The sequence below is a fragment of the Mustela lutreola genome, chromosome 10 (genome assembly GCF_030435805.1).
Source record: "Mustela lutreola isolate mMusLut2 chromosome 10, mMusLut2.pri, whole genome shotgun sequence".
Lineage (NCBI taxonomy): Eukaryota > Metazoa > Chordata > Mammalia > Carnivora > Mustelidae > Mustela > Mustela lutreola.
In genome coordinates this window covers 55,906,511-55,925,401 of record NC_081299.1, presented here as the reverse complement: position 1 = coordinate 55,925,401, position 18,891 = coordinate 55,906,511, and the positions used below count along the sequence as shown (strand labels likewise).

Below are 18,891 nucleotides of genomic sequence, written 5' to 3'. Positions count from 1 at the left end.
TAGTGGTAATAATTTTAAAATATTGGTAACTGGCTTTGGAAAGTGGAAAACCTTGTTTAAATCTGACAGACAAACTACCTGCCATTCACTTGAGCATCACAAAAATCCTGTGGGTCAGTACAGTGGTAGGGGTTGTTAGCTCAGTTGCTAGCTATAAAACCAAATGGCCTTAGGGACATTTTCCCATTGGTGCTGTTTTCCAGCTAGGTGGGGTGGTGGATAGATTCCTTAACAGTTCTAAGGTTGAATTTTCTTATCAGTAGAATGCATGGAATAGTACCACGACAAAAGGTGGCTGGAAGGACCAGGTGGCTGGAAGGACCGCGGGAAGTAATGCCTGCAAAGTAATTTTGCAGAGTGCCTGGCACATCGTGGGCCAGAATAGTTGTGTTCTTGAGAATGACAAAAAGGGTGAATGTTGTGCCAAAGGCCATTCAGTAAGTTAGGCACCAGAACCCAGTCCTTTTGACTTTTCTTTTCTTTTCTTTTTTTTTTTTTTTTTTTTTTTTTTTCCAACTGTTCTGTCATCCCTGTTTTTGGCCCAAGCTGAGAATGTTAGTTGCATAGGTGGCCCAAACTGAGAATGTTAGTTGCATAAGTGGAGTTGCATAGGACCGACTTGTCTCATTGTGCTGGCTCATTTCCTTCTAGTGGAGGGACTCCCGGTGCTTTTTTGTGCCATAGACCCCAAGGCAACCTGCTGGAGGCTATGGGCCTCTTCTTTGAATGTTTTTAAATGAGTAAAAGATGATACTTTGGATTTCAAAGATATTTGAAATTATCCATGTTGCTGATGTTACAGATATATATATCTATAATTGTAATTGTTATGAAAATGTCATGATTTCTGTTGGTAACAAAATTACAGGTAATGCTAGTGTTCATTTTAACAGGACTTTGTTTTCTACATTCATAATTGCAAGAAATGGTAACTTTCAGTTAGAGAATGGTGAAAATGAAGATACAGTTTTTCTCCTTCCAGTTCATGGACCCCTTAAACTTGTTGCAGGGACACCCCAGGGTGCTTCTGACCATGTTAGGAGCCCCTAGAGCCATGTTGGGCTCTGCCCACTGGGCAGTGTGATGTGTTGCTGTTGAAGGCTGAAATGGGTGTGGAAAACAAATAAAACAAATAGTCCACATCTGTCTTCGATATTTCTGCTTACCACATCTGCTATGACCTACACCAGTGCCGTGTTTGTATCAGACTTTATGAAACCGAGGGAACTTCAGTCGCCACTCCAAGTGCAGTAGCATATTTCAGATTCTGAATGAGTTTTTTATTTACCCAGCTGGGGTTCCAACAAGGGTGTCTGAGGGCTGACTTACCCTTTGGCTGATTCCTTCACGTGACCCAAGTGTCCAGTCCTCCAGGGCCTCGGTAACACACAGGGACACTCAGTGAATCTGAGAGAGCAGGACGCACTCCTTGGAGAAACAGAAGCTTCTAGTCAGCTGGGCTGAGGAATGAAGGGCAATCCCGAGGCAGTTTCTTAGGAAGGCAGAAACAAAGGGCACTTTGGGTCTTAACACGTGTCTCTGCCACCTCAGAAAGCTGCCACCACGCTCCCGCTGCCCCATGCTGCTCACTCACCTGGCTCTGCCAAGAGTCCCCTCCACCTGAAGTCAGGAAGGGACAGCGGGCTGCTCTTGAAGGCAGTCCACACATGTTGCTCGAATTTAGCCTTGTCTGTGTTATACAGTGTACCATTTTCAAGCAAGGGAGGCCAGTTCTTCCAAGGAACAGAGTTTGTGGCTTTTCTTTGGAGAAAAAGATTAATATTCCGTTGCCCCAGTATTTTCTAACATGGCTCCAGCCTGTGGCTGGCTTTTTATATCTGCCGGAGCGACAGTCCGCCCGGGGTGGATTTCAACTCCAAGGGGGTAGCAGCGAGCTCTTTTGGATTCCATTAGCTCCTCACATTCCTCCTGCTGCGTTATTTTTTTAAGGTTTATTTATAGATATCTAAGACGTTTTCAAGCATAACTCTCCATGTCCCAGGTACTGTACTAATATAGTCATCAGAGGATTTATTTTTTAATGTCATTTTGGAATGTCTCAGCAATGAGCTCACCTGAAAGAAAACCTATTGGGTAACTTTTTGAAATAGATCCCAGCCTTAGGTAAAAGGAATGTATTAAAACTCCCATTATGCTCTCAGGCTTGCTGAGAGAGCTTGCATTTAAGCCCCATGAAATATAATGCGAGGGGATCTCGCCAGGATATTGAAGCTCTGAGGCCAGGAATGAAGGGCCCACAGGAAGCTGTGGAATGCAGTGACCTTGAGGCTTTGTAGCTGGGTCCTGTGGGGCAGTCTTTTAATGCCTGCCATTTTAATGGCCTCAGTCCTAGCAACCGAGAGATGGTACATCACAGTCTGGTATTTTAGCCCCTTCCCTCTGGAAAAGAAAGAGGCGTTCCGTTTAGAGGTGGCGGGCAGTAGGGAACAGAAGTGCAATGCAGGGGAGAAGGTCACCAACCTCCACTAAGGGGACCCCCAGGTGCCTGACATTCAGGTCAGGCCCCATGCAGCCAACTCCCAGAGAGCCTGTCCCCAGCTCTTTTTTGTGTGTGTGATCACTTCATTCTGTTACTCACAGAGGAAATGTTTCCAGTAAGAGAGCCTGTGTCTGGGATTTGGAAATCTTGTTGTTAAGTGGAATGTTGGTTGTCAAGACTACTGGGTGTAAAGGGATTTGACCTTCACTTGGCTCCAGGGGTATAATTGGGTGGTTTCACACAAAAGTAAATTGTTCAAATGTTAAATCAGGAAAAACAGGAACTGTTCAAAATAAGACTTAAGCAGAGGGAAGATGATTTTCTTTTCTTTTCTTTTCTTTTTTCTTTTTTGGTTGGAGCTATCTGTTTTTTTCCTCTGGAAGTTAAAATGGGGTGACTGTCACCTCTGTGCTTTGGCATTAATAAGATTTCGGGTTCACAAGGCCTGCTCTGTTGAGACTGCTTACTGTGTGGTTCCTGTCGGTGGGAACATGCTCAGAACACAGGAGGTTCCAGGCAGGACTGAGAGGAGACGGGCACACACCCACAGTTGAGTGACTCTGTATACAGCTCATTTATGCAGACTCAACTCTTTGCCCTCAGCAGGAAATAATACATTTAGGGATTACAAATTAAATAGTAATGGTAATTCTGCAACCTTACACTAAACAAGGTGCAGGTGTCTCAGAGCAAACCTGAGAGGGGGCATGAATCTGCTAGTTTCTCAGGCCATCTTAGCACCTGTGTCCCCCTCATGGTATGAGCATCTTATTTCAGCGGTTCTACTGTAAAGTTGTATTTTGCATATAGATCCAGTTTTGAATATCTTATATTACTAGGTCTGTATTACTCTATGGATTTGAAATTGCAAACTGGTATATATATACACTGAATAATAATTTGCATTATGGTTAATTAAGTGAATTTTCAAAGGAAGTCTGGTCTTCCACAATAGTTGCTCCATATGCTAACTTAACGGACTCACCACTCTTTAGGTTAATATTGCTACTCTTGGGGCGCCTGGGCGGCTCAGTCATTAAGCGTCTGCCTTTGGCCTAGGTCCTGATTCCAGGGTCCTGGGATTGAGCCCCGCATCAGGCACCCTGTTCTGCAGGAAGCCTGCTTCTCCCTCTCCCACTCCCCCTGCTTGTGGTCCCTCTCTCGCTGTGTCTCTCTCTGTCAAATAAGTAAATAAAATCTTTTTTTTTTTAAGTATAATATTCCTACTCTTTTATTACATAATGGTTAAGAATATCTTCCTTCGGAGTCAGAGTCACGACTTTCTGACTGAGCAATCTTGGCAAGATAACATACCTCACTGTGGCACAGTTTTCCCCTGTGTTGAGTGGAAATGCTACCTGCCAACTAATGACGCTATTAAGACTAAATAATATCCTCCATGTAAAATTCTTACAGTAGTGTCTGACATAGTAGCATTGAATAAATCTTAACTGTCATTACCCTTGTTATTTTAAAAAGTCTTAGTTTTGCTAATATCTGTGTTAGAGAGTAATATTTAAGTGAAATAGTACCTATTACCCATTGACTTACTTAAAAGTAAGTCAATGGGTAATTGACTTTACTGTGGAATGCAGTAGTTTCTCTTTACTTTGCCATCAGATATTTCCTAACAACGACTGTTTCTATCCTCCCTTTCTACTTCCATTCCTACACATGCCTGTACTTTTATCCATATTCATTCAACAAACATCCATCTGTCAAATACCCTTGTGAACCAGGCGTACAGTGGGTGTTTCCTTAGATCTGTCATGCCAGTCCCAACAAGAATCACTTTGAGCAAAAAGGTACTGAGGATTCCCAGCTTATGTCATAGGAAGTAGGGTCTCTTGCAGGAGAGAGACCTATTGAGGGGCCTGCTGTCTTAACAGAGTAGAATAAAATTAGAGCTGCCTTACTCCATCATTACCTGTAGTTCACCCAGTCTGGCCTCCCCTCTGTCCTGTCAAACAGAACTGTTCCTTTGTTATGACAGCACACACATATGTTTCCAGGAATTATCTTAAGACTCCCTCTTCTCTTCCATTATATGCATTAAAATCATCTTAAGTATGCCCTAAGTACTGTAATTTTTATAAAATTACAGTATTCTCTTCTTTTAAGAAGAGTGACATTTGGAGACGTTTCTGAGAAGTTCGTTCTAAGTAGTTTGAATGCTTATACATTGTTCTAAAATCAGAAGTGGTTATGAAATTCTTCTTTGCCAAAAATATTCCTGAGCACATTGTATCAAGTGAATTATTTCCAGAAATAAGTAAGCATTCATGATTAGTGGTTTGTGCATCACAAAAATGAAAAATTATGTATCACCAAGGCCAAACTAAAATTGGTAAGTCTACAGTTAGTTAACTTAATTAATGGACACTCCAGGTCTTTCAAAAGGAAACAACTACTCTTATAACTTTATTATGCCTGGGGCCCCAGGGTCATGAGGTATAAAGAAGGTGTCAGGTGAATATAGACCCATTGCCTCATGAATAGGAGGTGAAATCCACCTGCTTGTCAAAGTCATTAACATTTAGATATAGCTTACTGCTCACACTGTAGCTCCTAGGAGTGGGGGCTCCTAGAAATGGCTTATATAACCCAGCCTCATTAAGTTCTCACAGGGACATTTGTCCAGTATTCTTCTACTCCATTTATGATTTCCTGCAGCAAGCAGAAGTGGTTAGAATCATTTCATTGATCTTAGAACTGGCACAAGTTTTTAGTCACTAGGCTCAGTAGTTCTGTTGACAGTTCTTAGTGTAATCCCTATGTCATCAGACAGCCCTCGAAACAATTACGAAGTCATTAACATAGAGAAAGGCAGCCTCAAAACATTCCTGGAGAATTGTAAAGGCTGTGAAAGATTCATAATTACCTTCATGATTGACTTACATAGAGTGACATTATAGACATAGATTTTTGTTCATTGTCTTGGGAAATTTTTTTTTTAATTTTTTTTTTTTTTTTTGACAGAAAGAGAGAGAGAGATCACAAGTAGACAGAGAAGCAGACAGAGAGAGAGGGGGAAGCAGGCTCCCCGCTGAGCAGAGAGCCTGATGTGGGGTTTGATCCCATGACCTGAGATCACGACCTGGGCCAAAGGCTTAACCCACTGAGCCACCCAGGCGCTGCTGTCTTAGGAAATTTCTAGAAACATTTTTACTTAATTCTCCTCAGTAACCCTGCAAGTTTGTTTTGTAGGGTTTTTTTGTTTTTGTTTTTTCGTTTTTAAGATCTTAGTTATTTAATTGAGAAAGAGCAAGTAAGCAAAAGAGAGAGCACAAGCAAGGGAGAGGGGCTGAGAGAGAGGGAGAAGCAGACTCCCTGGGTAGCTGGGAGCCTGATGTGGGACTCGATTCCAGGACTCCGGTGTCATGACCTGAGCTGAAGGCAGATGCTTAACCAACTGTGCCACCCAGGCGCTCCTCTACTTTGTACTTAAAGAAACTGCAGTTCATGGGACGCCTGGGTGGCTCAGTTGGTTAAGCAGCTGCCTTCGGCTCATGTCATGATCCCAGCGTCCTGGGATCGAGTCCCACATCAGGCTCCTTGCTCAGCAGGGAGCCTGCTTCTCCCTCTGCCTCTGCCTGCCATTCTGTCTGCCTGTGCTCGCTCTCTCCCCCTCTCTCTCTGATAAATAAATAAAATCTTTAAAAAAAAAAAAAAAAAGAAACTGCAGTTCAGAGTCTTAATCTTCTCTTACATGAAACAGAGTAAGTGGTAAAGTCTGCATTTGAATCCTGATCTCTGACTCCAGGCCCATGTCTTTTCTGCTTCCCTGCACTGCCCCACTAAGGAAGGCTACTCACTTATTTAATGAGCCTGTCTTCACTAAGCCCCTTTGGGGATCAGGCGCCAAGGTATGGCAGTAAACAGGTCAGAAGTGGTCTCTGCCTGCAGGGAGTTTACATCGAGCTGGGAAGACAGACCGCAGAGGAAGAGTCAGAGTTGTGGATAAGTGTGAGACTCAAACACTGTTTCCATATATTAGGGATAACCGTGGACTGTTATTTAAGAAAGGGCTACTCCCTGGGTGGTTCTGATACGCAGCCAACAGGAGAACCACTGACTTTGTATCTGACACGCAGTAAACCCTCAGTGAATATAAATTCATACTAGTATGATTTAGATTTAAAAAAGAGGCCTGGGTGCCTGAGTAGTTCAGTCAGTTAAATGTCTGCCTTTGGCTCAGGTCATGATCCCAGGGTTCTGGGATCCAGCCCCGAATCCATTGGGCTCCCTGCTCAGCAGGGAGTCTACTTCTCCTTCTCCCTCTGCCCCTTCTCCCACTCAGGCTCCCTCACTCTCTCTCTCTTTCTTTCAAAAATAAATAAATAAATAACCTAAAAAAGTAAAACAGGAGTCCTACAAGGCCCTTTACTTTTACCATATATAGAAGATATTTGGTTTTTGTGTGGGTTGATTCCTGTCTCCGTGTTGTTTCTTCTTGGTTCCAATTAAATGTTACTGTTCTTTTTCCGTAGGTGACGGAAGGCCATTGGAAGTGGGGCGGCGTCACAGTCCAAGTGAACAGTGCCTTTTTCACAGGCATTTATGGGATGTGGAACCTGTATGTCTTTGCTTTGATGTTCTTATATGCACCCTCCCATAAGAACTATGGGGAAGACCAATCCAATGGTGAGTTTGTCTCTTTAGCAGAGCTTTATTCAGGATAATTCAGCTTCAGTTTCTACAAGATCCTCTTAGGAAAGGCTCTGGGTTCCCTGGTCAAACTTGCCCTCTAAATGTCAGTGAGTACCCCTAGGGTACTGGGGAGCCATAAGACAAAAAGCCAGCACGGGGCAGATATTTCTTTAAGTCCTTGTGCCTTTTTTGAGAATATTGCAGTCTAGTCTGAAAGAGGTGCCCGTTTTAGTTTAAAACTTAACATTGCTTCCCTCAATTTTCTGAGCAAAATTGACTCTCGGAGATTATGCTGTATTTATTCTTCTGATCTGAGAAGCATGGTCTCAAGCTATCAGGTGGAACGGGACTGGGTTCTGAGAGTTGAAGACGGAGCTGGCTTCGTTTTTTTCCTGCCCAATCTTGTGCAAGGCTGTTGACACGCGTCCACACCAATAGCTATTCACCCGTCCCCATGGCCTTCTTCTCCTTAAATGCTACTGATGCTATGAGGAACCTTAGGGAACCTAGCCAGTCTGGTTGTTTTGTAGATGATGAAACGGAGGCCCAGAGAGGGGAAGTGCTTGACTGGGGTGTCTCTCCCAGCAGTGGCAGAGGGAAATGACAGTCACTGCTCCAGGCCATGCTCTTAACTTGGAATGGGTGGGGTCGCCTGGTAACCAACATATCTGATAGCTCCTTTCCCTCTGACAGCTCAGTCCTACACTGTTGGGGCCCACCCTTACTTTGCCTTCTCTCTCTCACACCTGCTTTACCCTTGCCATGTTCTCGCTCTTCCCCAAGTATTAGATGGTCCTTCTCAAATCTGAACCAGTGCCCTTCACTCCCTTGGAGCAAAGTCCAGGGCTTTCGGTCTGCATGTCTGCTATGGGACCATGGCTGGGCCTTGCTCATAGGAAGTACTCAACACAAGTGTGTGTTGAATGAATGGATTCATATCCTGGGTCCATTTGGGTCTAATAAAACCCTCCCAACCTTCTGGGCTCATTCAAAATGCTGCTTCTTTCTTGAAACCTATTCCAGAACACTCCAGTTAGAGCCCAGAGAACTATATTCAATAGAATGTTGTTGCCCTGGGATATTGCTGGGTTTTAGTAGTCAAATTTGAGAACCATTGGGTTTTTAATTGGATTAATGAGGTTTTTACTGCAGGACATCTTAATGCCTTAATGACTTAATTTTTACTATAGGTGCTTTAAAATGGGTGGGAGTAATAGCATTCCCCAAAATTATTGAATTATTTGGCACTGGACCCCTTTTCCAGGCAGTGCTTTTTTTTTTTTTTTTTTTTTTAAATGGTGTTCTAAGAAACAGGCCTGGGGAAACACGATTATCCTTTTCATATGACACTTGCTGTATAAATGCAGTAGGTAAATTTGCCTGTGTCTTCTCTCTCCTGTTGGAACACTGACTCCTTAAGAGCAAGGACAAGTTCTTAAGAGTGCTTTGAAAATGTTGTTTGAATTAATGCTTTAGAAATAAGCGTTCTAGATTCGTTTTTATATTTTAGAGGTGGGCCGTTGATCTTGAGAGCTGAGTTAAAAAAAGGGGGTGATGACGGTGATGGTATGGGAAGTGAAGGGCGTCTCTGTTGGAAGTGGGGGCTGTGGGGGATGGGGCTGTTTCTCAGCCACTGTCTGTCTCTAGACCATACTTGCCCCTTCTGTGTAAGAGTGTCCTTCAGGCCTGTCTTCCTTCCTGCTCCTTGGCTGGTCGCACTCTGCACAGGGAATGGTGGCACATAACCTCTCAAATAGTGGACCTCCAGAACGCCAGCAGGAAGGGGTTCTGGGCTTGTGAACAAGAATCTTCATTTCATTTCATGGTCATCCTGTTGGACTTTGACAGAAACCACATGGGCATGACCTCGACTTGAGAGTATTGAGCAGGAATCCAGTAGATGAAATTCCTGCCTTCTAGGGAAATTCCCCATAAAGCAGTCACTGGACTTCCTGGGAAGTTGGAATGATACTCCTAATGGGTAATAGTTACTGAATACGGACCACATACTAGAGCGCTTTATGTAAACTATTCTGGTGGTTTGGGTTCGGTGACTCTGGCATACTACTTAACCTCTGTGCACCACTTCTCCCAGTTGTGTGATCTCTTAAAGTCTTGGAACCGTGAAGGTCTGTGGTTCTCTTTCTTCCCGTTGGCAAAGAGGAGCATCCCTTAGGATAAAGTGGCAGCTCAGGGGGGTGATTCTGTCCCAGGTAAGGGATTTCCCAACACTGGTTATAATTTGCCCATCCTAGCACTTTTAGGCACGTGGAAGCCAGAGCTGTGGCCAGCCCCTTAGAGGTAGGCTGACTGCCTGTCACCCTGTTGGGCCAAATGCTTGATTTGCAAGCCAGGTATTAGGCAGCTCCCATTGGGACTTCTTACTCTGCACAACAGCCACCCTCTGAGGCTTAAAGAAACTTTGCAATTGAGAATAGCCCTCCCCACAGATTTGGGCTGGGGGCAGGGAGAGGCTGAAGGCGGCTTGACCTGTAACTTCACTGAAGGCTCAAAAGCTAGCTCTCACCAGGAGGTCCTATCCCCCAAATCCCTTGCCAAAAGTATTTGTGTTTATTTGTTTTGGGATTGTCAGGGTGCCACTAGCATCTAGGGGACAGATTCTAAGGATGCTAAGTATCCTGCCAAGAGCAAAATAGTCCCCTGGAGTAGGGAATTGTCCAGCCTAAAATGCCAATAAGGCCTTTGTTGAAAAAACAAATTTTCAAGCAGTTAAGTGGGCAGGCTCTTTTGGGACCCTGTTCCGATCATAAACACGAGCCACACAACTTAACAGTTCTGTGATGGTAACATGATCAGCTGTGATTTCACAGCAGCCCGAGAGCCCCCGGGCAGCTTGTTGTTGTGTCCTTCCATTCCCGCGTGGTGCTGTGACCTCGTGCCTTTGGAAGGGGCTTTTCCACGTCGGGTTCTCAAATCATGTTCCTTCTCTGCCCTACTTCACTTCTCATCTCTTCCGTCCACCACCAGCCCACACAGTGTCTCCCAGGAGTTATAGGATTTTGAAGCTCCTTGGAAGGAGCTAGTTCAGAGTATTATGGAAACCTAGAAAATGAACTCCTCGGGAGTTACACTGTGTTTTTAAATTCTCTGGATCTCTGGATGACATCCCTTCTCCTCCCCCAGCCTTCCCATGCTCCTTTCCCTTTCTCGTGGCAAGTTTTTATTTTTAAGTTGGCTGGGGCTCCCCCGCTCCTTGGCTTTTAAGGTCCAGAGCCAAGAATTCAGATCTCTGGCTATGGAGAATGAATCCCAGGTGTGTGATGCTTCTTGCCTTGGTGAGATGGACCTCTGGAAAAAGCTCCTTTCCAGGAACTTGGCAGGTGGTTTCTGATGCAGCCAAAGGGGATAAAGAAAGAGAAGGAACATTGAGAGGGATTGGTTTTTTTGGACGTGGAGAGGAGATGCCGAGAACTATCAGGAGGGAGTGGGTAGGAAGGAAAGGAAAGCAGAGAGCATAGACTTTAGCCTCTCCCTTTTGGCCAAGGAATGGACGGAGAGAAACAAAGCCGATGGCAGGTTCTAGAAAGGTTGGCTTTCTAAAGAGCATTTTTTTTTCTTATACATGTGTTTCTCTTTTACTGTGTGGATCGGAAAATGACCCTTAGAAATGAACCCCTGAGTACCTCAGTACTTAGCACTGCATCAGGTTTGATCAGATGGAGTGACCTGAAGCCCAAAGGAGGGACCAAGACACAGTCCCTGCTCTCATGGAGCTAGTAGCCCGGTCTGAGAGGCAAGGCTTCCTTGGCTGCCTCTTGAAACTTGGGACATGGCAGAACAGCTCTAGGCCGGAACACTTTCGTGTTTTTAGCAGCTGATGGGTGCTGCAAGGGTATGGAGCTCTGGGTTCCAACTTCTAGTTGGTTGATTCATCATAGTTGGTGACAGAAATGTTCTCACATCAGTTATTTCACACACACACACACACACATATATATATATACACACACACACACATATCTTTAAGTATAATCATTTTATTTGTGTATGTGTGTGTACATATTGTTGTGTGTTTGTGTACACACATATACAAATAGACATACAACTTCTTAAAAAAGATTTTATTTATTTACTTGAGAGAGAGAGAATGAGTATGAGAGGGGAGAGGTCAGAGGGAGAAGCAGACTCTCCGCTGAGCGGGGGGCCCCGATGTGGGTCTCAATCCCGGGACTCCAGGGTCATGACCCAAGCTGAAGGCAGTCTCTCAACCAATGGAGCCACGCAGGCGCCCCGACTTGTTTTAATTTAGCAAAGATATTTTAGACCTCATTTTCTGCCCGGCTCCTGCTACCTTCTCATTAAAGTTGTTCTTTTTACCTGTTCCCATGAACAATTTGTGAATCATTCTAGTTGTCTTCCCAGGCAGACACGAATTGCAGCAGGCTGATGTTAACCTTAGGTCGGAGCGAAGATGGCATCTCCCAGGGGCTCAGCATCGATACTGTCCACACTCAACAAACTGTCCAATCGCCCTCAGCCACCAATTCATGTGGAAAAAAAGTTGGAGCTGCTTATGAAGTCAGACAATTCTTAATAATAGCTTTCATTTCTGTGTTCTTTCGTCTATAGAATTCTCGTCAGAAGGTTTTAGAAAAAAAACTGAGAAACGGAATTCCTGACTGGATGACTGTGACGAAGGGTACAGGAGACGCTCTAATTGCCAACTGGTTGCTTTCTATTTCTATTCGTACTGAATGTCGTCTGTCTGACACACTCATTCTGCTGGAAGCCACAGCAGCAACCCCGGGTCCTATGTCTTGGTAGCTCGCTACCACGCTGTGTCAGTTTTCCTGCCAGAGGCTTCTAAGGTCTCCTGCTGCTTGTTTCACAGGAAAGGTGGCTTTGGCTTTTGTTGCCTCAATAAATGTTTGGTTTGAGTCATGAGGCTTTGACAGTGGCTGCCTTTTATTGAGGCCTTTCCCCTGGTTGCGTGTTAGATGACCCACCCATGGCTGGCCTGGCTTCTTGATGTCTGTGAGCATTGATGGAAGTGGTCTTACCACCAGGGCCGGACTCAGACTCTGAAGTGGGTCTCGATATCCTTTTCCTAATGAAGATGGGAAGCCTGTAACAAGCCATCACCAGCCGAGCACCTCTGCTCTGCTGAATGGAGCTGGGCACTTCCCGTCTCGTGCCTCTCCCAGGGCTGCTGTCCTTACAGTGACCTGATCTTTCCTTTCCCTGGCAAAGTAAATAATTTTTTCCAGCTCTTTGGATGACTATTACCCTACCCTCAATCACCTTCTTGGGAGGAACTTTCTGCTTCCTAAATTTATCAGTTTGGGAAGCCTGCTATTGCAGATACCACAGAATGAAAGACTTAAAGCAGAAATCTATGTATTTTTTCACAGTTCTAAAGATTGGAAGTCCAAGATCAAAGTTTCGGCAGGACTGGTTTCTTCTGATGGTTCTTTTCTTGGCTTGTAGATGGTCATCTTCTCTCTGTGTCCTCACATGGTCTTTTGTCTGTGTGTCTCTGTACCCTAATCTTTTCACATAAAGACATAGATAGGTCTTATTGGATTAGGGACCTCCCTATGACCTCATGTTTATTCCATACCTCTTTAAAGGCCCTGTCTCCACATATAGTCACATTCTGAGGTACTAGGAAATAGGAGTTCAACAAATGAATTTTGGAAGGATATAATTCAGCCCATAACATTAAGATTTCACTCAAAATGCCTAGGTTTTATCGTGTCCACCCTCTGGCAGTTGCCTGGTACTTGGTATCTAGAGGTACTTTGGAGGTAGGTGGGGAATGGCTCACGCCATGCCTGGTATAAACCACCTAAATGCCTGAAAGTGACTAAGAAGTGGCTGGATCCAGGCCACTGTGCCCCAACCCCTAGAAGGGGTCACAAAAACCAAGCCATCCTGAGGCACACCTATTTTCCAGCTGAGGGTTCCATGGGGAACACAAGGGCTGCTGTACTGGGCTAAACCACCCACACACAGTGGAGCAGGGAGGACCTGGATTGGTGTGTACCAGGAGAGTCTTTGTGGATGCTATAATGAGCACTTAGTACCTATCAGAAGCTGCAGTGGTTATTTATATTCTTTGAAAAAAGTTTTTTGAAGATTTTTAAGAACCTGCTCTCCACTTTAAAAAATGGTATATATATTTTTGTGTGTGAGAGAGAGAGCCGGAGCAGGGTGGGAGGGGTAAAGCGAGAGGAAGAAGCAGACTTCCCACTGAGCAAGGCGCCCAATGAGGGAACTCCATCCTGCCACCCTGGGATCACCACCTGAGCCCGAGGCAGAGCCTGAGCCACCCTGGCGCCCCCTATGGTCCAATTTATTTTCAACACCCAAAGTGTAGGAGGGACATAACCTTAGAGTCAACCGTAGTCCTGTCCATGGAAATAGTTTAGCTTTACAAATACTCTCCTCTCCTTGTATTTTTTAATTCTGCCACGAACCAGGCTGGACTCTATTCCAGAGAGTTACCGTTTGAACTTAGTTTTGAAGGTGAATAGGAAGGGAGGTCAGTATGGGACTAGAGAAAATTCCACAGGAAAGAATGAAGTCAAGGGTGTTATAAAAAGAACATCAGCTTTGGAGGTAGACATAGATGGTTGGGAATCCTGGCTCCAGTGTGCACTGAGTCTGACCTAAAGAAATATGAACTCGTGGTGCCGGAGCTTCCTGGCTTCCAGGTCTGGGTAACACGGTGTTCATTCGCCTTGGTGGTTGTGAAGACAGAATTAGTTAGCCCCATAATGTTCTAAGACTGCTGGTCTCCAGATTCTGTGAAACAATCTTGGAGTTATCCGTAGCACATTTTCTTTCCTTTACTCCAGTAGCCACAGATACACAAGGGATCATCATTAAAATGTGGCCAGTCTTAGGGAGCTGTGGTAATTGCTGTCTCATTATAGCATAGTTTATAAAGCTTTCCGTGTCTCCGGGACGTGTTCCAGCCAGTTAGAATCAAGCAGCAAGCAGCTACCTACCTATAGATGCCGTATCATAAATAGGGATCCACTGATAGTCCTCGGTGAGTCAATCCAATGCCAGAGATTAGTCCCATTTCACAACCGTTAGAAAGAAACAAGCCCTCATCTCCTTGTTAATTAGCTGAGAGCAGCTGACACCATAAGCAGGGAAAGAGACTGACTGCAAACCGAAGAATTCTTGTCTTTACCTTTCTTAATTTTTTCCCCATTTATTCTTCCCTTCTTCCCTAAACAAGAAACATAATGCATTTTTGGAAAGGGTATTGTGGATTTTTGGTTTTTGGTTTTGTTTTGTTTCTTTTTTCTTTTGTCTTAGAAAAGACTTAGAGCATGTTTGTGTACTGAGTAGCAGGAGCCAAGAGTGAGGGAGAGTCACAGATGGAGCAAGACCTTGGCAGAAGTAGGGGTTGATGGAATTCGGAAAGAAATGGAGGGATTCCCACTCCCGCCATGTTACTGCCGTATTCCCACATTCACTCCCTAAGGGGGATGCGGGTGGGGGGAGCTGGCCTTCAAGGTACAATCAAACCACACATGAATGAGTCATAGATTTGTCCAGCCAGGGGCCCATTGGTCTGGGTCTTCATCCCAGCTCTGCTGGGAGCAACCTGGTTCACATCAGAGAACTTAATTGCCTATTTGAGCCTCAGTGTCTTCCTGTCTTACAAAGAAATACAGGGCTTGCTGACCTGCTCCTAGTGCAGGGTGAATACTCATAAGTAACAGCTCTCTTTACTACCCAGACGCTGATATTGTGTGCGTTAAATTCTCTTCCATCAAACACGGAAGCAGAGTTAACATGCTGCACATCTCATCCAGATCATGCATGTATATGTTTGTGACCGGACACATTGTATGTGGATTCCTCTTCTGCAGGCAGTCTTGCTGGCTGGTAGGAACTGGATTGTTTACAAAGAGTCAGTGTAGCCTAAAGGTTCGACAACCTGGGTTCCTGAGCCTATTGGTCTGGTTTAAATCCCACCTCAGTTTCCCAGCCTGGCCTTGGGCAAGTTACTTAACCTCTCTGTGCCTCATCTGTTTTCTCATCACTAGAATGGAAATGATGAGGGTTGCGATTCTGTCAAAGCACTAGTGTGAGGATTAAATATGTTAGTATTTGTAGAGTGTTTAGAACAGTGTCAGCACACGAGAAAGACCTCTCTGTGTGCTTATTAAAGTAATTTGGTTCAAGTGGTATGTAGGATCATACACATTTTTTAGGACATGCTAATGAGAATCGCATTTTAAGCTTAAAGAACTAGCATCTTGGGTTCAAAACCTGAGTAGAATTACATTCTAGTGTCTATTTTTAAATAGTCCTCAGTGAAAGAGATTCTTTAGGTAAACTCTTGGAGGTGCTAATGGCTTTATTGGGGTGGTCAGGACTGTCTTTGGAATTTTAATGACTCATGCAGACATCCTCTTCCTGACTGTGGCTTTGAAGTCTGGATGGCTCACCCAGATATGCAAATCCAGAACTAGCTTTGACCCAGAAATTTGAGGCCTACACATTGTGCTTAGACTGAGGAGTGGGCTAGAAGTTGCAACCCTGAGAATGCAAGCTGGTGGCCTGGGAAAACTTGCTTGTTGTACAAGTAATGGTTCATTCAGTGTGGCCTCTGGGGGCTCTGCGGAAGGCTTCTGCAGGCTCTGCATCCCATTGGTCTCTGTGCTCAAGGGAAGATAAAGCTGGATGTGCTGGAGGCTGGCCTGAGAGCCCCTTTATTACTTGCTCTGCCCCCAGTTCTGTGGATCAGACCCTTGGGCAAATAGCCCTGAACACCATTAGCAGTCCTTTGCATCAGCTCATGACCCAGCTGCTGAAAGAGGGGAGTCTCTCAGGTAGAAAGCCGCAGACCAGCATTTACTAAGACTGATGCTGCCGCACAGCTGCTGAGAAATGGGTCTAAGTGAAAAACTAATACCACGTGGCACATGTGAGGAGCACCAGCTTCGCAGCCTGCGGGACCAGGGTGTGGGGTGACTCCTGGGTTCTGAGGCCTGCAGATGTGTTGAGGCCCAGCAGTGCTTAGACTAGTGACAGGACATTAGCTGTAAGCATAGGACTGAAGCTTTCTTCTAAGTTTCAACCCCAATTGAAAAGTGCACTTATTTATTTAATTCTGTGCTTTGAACTGGGACAAATTTTAGACCTAGAAAATATGTGTACACAGTGGAAACATAAAGCTATAAATATATAAAAAGCATATATCGTAATAAAATAAAATATAACATATAATAAAAATAGACATAGAACATACACAAATCACAGACCTAACCCTGACCTTTCATTCTCCAGCACCTCTTTCTGCAAATCTGCAAGTCCTTGAGCATCCCAACCAGACGCGGTCTGAGAACAGTTAGGTCCTGATGTTTCCCATTTTCCCTTTGCCGGTTGCATGTTCATTTAGTTTGCCTCATGGCGGGTAGGGGGCTTTAATTTACAGAAACATATTTTTTCTTGCTAGTGGAGAAAAGACTACATCATTCTGTTTTAGCAGAGGAATATGTCTGTCCCTGATGAGGAGTCCAAGACTACAGGTGTTGTGTACAGAATTCCAGGGGCAGCAGAAAATTTTGAGCACATTTCTAGGACTTTTTTTTTTTCCAGGAGGAGAAAACCCCTAAACGTTTCTAAACCCAGTCTGTTAGTAAATATAGGCAGGTCTTGTTTGCCCTCGGGTGGCGTAGCTGCTTTGTAAATTCCTCAGTGTGTCCGTGCCTCACTCCCCATCCCTGGGGAGGCGTGTTGTGCTGGTTTAGCCTGCGGTGGCCTCGGAGTCAGACTTTCCTTCCCTGGCCTAGTTCTCCGGCTCTGTTGTGTGTCTGCCTCTCCACCTGGGGCAGTGTCCTTACTTCCCTCCCTGTTTCCTCATCTCTAAAGCTGCTGGGATCCCAGCGCCCACCTGGGGTGGCTCTTGGGAGGATTAACTACGATTACATATAAAGCCTGGAGAATGGCGTCTGGTACAAAGTAAGCTCTCATTAAATGTTAATAATGACTACACATGATAGAAGCAGTATGCTGACTCATCTATCATTAATATCTCCTCCCTGAGAGACAGGAATGCTCCCAAAGTACCGCAGAGCCCGAGTGAAGGGGGTGCACGTTGGCCCAGGTGTTTGTGCCCTGGGGGTCTCTGGAAGCTCGGGATGTGGAAGAGGGCTGGTGTTGGGGCTGCTGTTACGGCGGCGAATACCAGCTTCTTCCTCCTCGCACACATCTCACACCAAAAACCTCTTTCAGGTGATCTGGGTGTCCACAGTGGGGAGGAACTACAGCTCACCACCACCATCACTCATGTGGACGGACCCACCGAGATCTACAAGCTGACCCGCAAGGAGGCCCAGGAGTAAGAGGCTACAGCATCCCGCTGGGACAGTCCCGCATCTGGGCCCCTCTAGCTAGAGCGGGGAGCGTGCCCCAGAGAGCTCAGGCGCAGAGGAAAGCTCCAGGCTTCTGGCTGTGGTTTCCTGGACCAGCGGCGGAGACATTCGTCAGTTTGCCTTCCTACTGTAGCTCTCGGAGGACAATTCCCGCGGCCACTAATGCGTTGTGTATGATAACAAAGCCTCTGATATGACACATTTTCTGTGATCATTGTTAATTAGTGACATAGTAACATCTGTAGCAGGTGGTTAGTAAACCTCATGTGTTGGGGGTGTTCTCCTTGGGGGATGGTTTGGGCCAGATGGGGTCTATATGGAGTGGAATATTTGACTCTCTTTCCTGTTTTAGATTCTAAGATAGATTTTAACATCTTTGCAGGCCAGGATAGTCTGCTGTCATAGTCTTCTCAAACCTAGTCTGTGACCACTTGTTGTCTGTTGGGGTTTTTTTTTCTATTTATATCACCAACTAGCCTATTGAGTTAATATTTAAGTTGTCAATAGATGTGTGTCCCTATTTTTTATGGCATAATATAAAATAACTGAATTTCATGAGACGGTCTATTACGCCAGGGGCATTTCAGCTTTGAAACCAAATCTGTATATCCAGTACTAACCAGTCTGTTGGATGTGGGTTTTAAAAAATGTTTGCTAAACTACCCGAGTAGGATTTATTGTATTAAATGGCCTTTTGGTCTGAAAAGCTTTTTTAACCTCTTGCTTAAAATGTGTTTTCTTTTGATAAGATGCTTCCAACAGCCTCCAAAAGTGTAGATCTGATCATTTAAATAAACCTGTATGTATGTGCCCTCACGGATACGCACACGTCATCCTCCGCCTCCACCAACCGCTCATGCCCGCGGGATCTTTTCCCTGCTGAGTCTGGGGGTGGGGGAGAACCGGCTGGGGAAGCAGCTTTATGAAAAGTTAAAATATTTTGCCACCAAATCGGAGTGTTTGGGGGGTGGTATCAGTTTCTGGAGATAGGGTCATACTTTCTGTGCTAGGCTGTCAACAAGCGCTCACACGTGTGGCCCCAAGGGTGGGGAAGAAAAGTTAGAGGATGTACAGCTGGACATCTGCACCCCAACCCCCTTATTCCCACTTCCCAAGTAGCCTGTTTCATTGCATTTTAACTCTGTCATCTGAGAGGCCACGTGGCACAGCAGAGAGAGAGGATACCGGATCGGGCGTTCCAAGGCACGGTTTCCTGTCATCATTCACAAGATGACCTTGTTGAAACCTCCTGACCTAGCTGTTCTCTCACCCACAGACTGGCATTCATAACCTTTCATCACTGCACGGGGTTGCCCTGCCAATTAAATGAGTTAGAGTATATGGAAATGTTCTTACGCTCTACGCCATATAAATGTG

General features: G+C 45.0%; 1 protein-coding gene across 1 annotated transcript in view; it reads left to right on the top strand.

The window, feature by feature from the left end:
- Positions 1-18,330, top strand: part of WLS (Wnt ligand secretion mediator) — a 102,512-nt gene extending 84,182 nt beyond the window's left edge. The window contains exons 11-12 of the mRNA XM_059135582.1: positions 6,991-7,144; positions 17,375-18,330. Coding sequence (XP_058991565.1) covers positions 6,991-7,144; positions 17,375-17,484 — 264 coding nt within the window. The 3' untranslated portion in view covers positions 17,485-18,330. The remainder of the gene's footprint in view (positions 1-6,990; positions 7,145-17,374) is intronic.
- Positions 18,331-18,891: the final 561 nt, after the last annotated feature.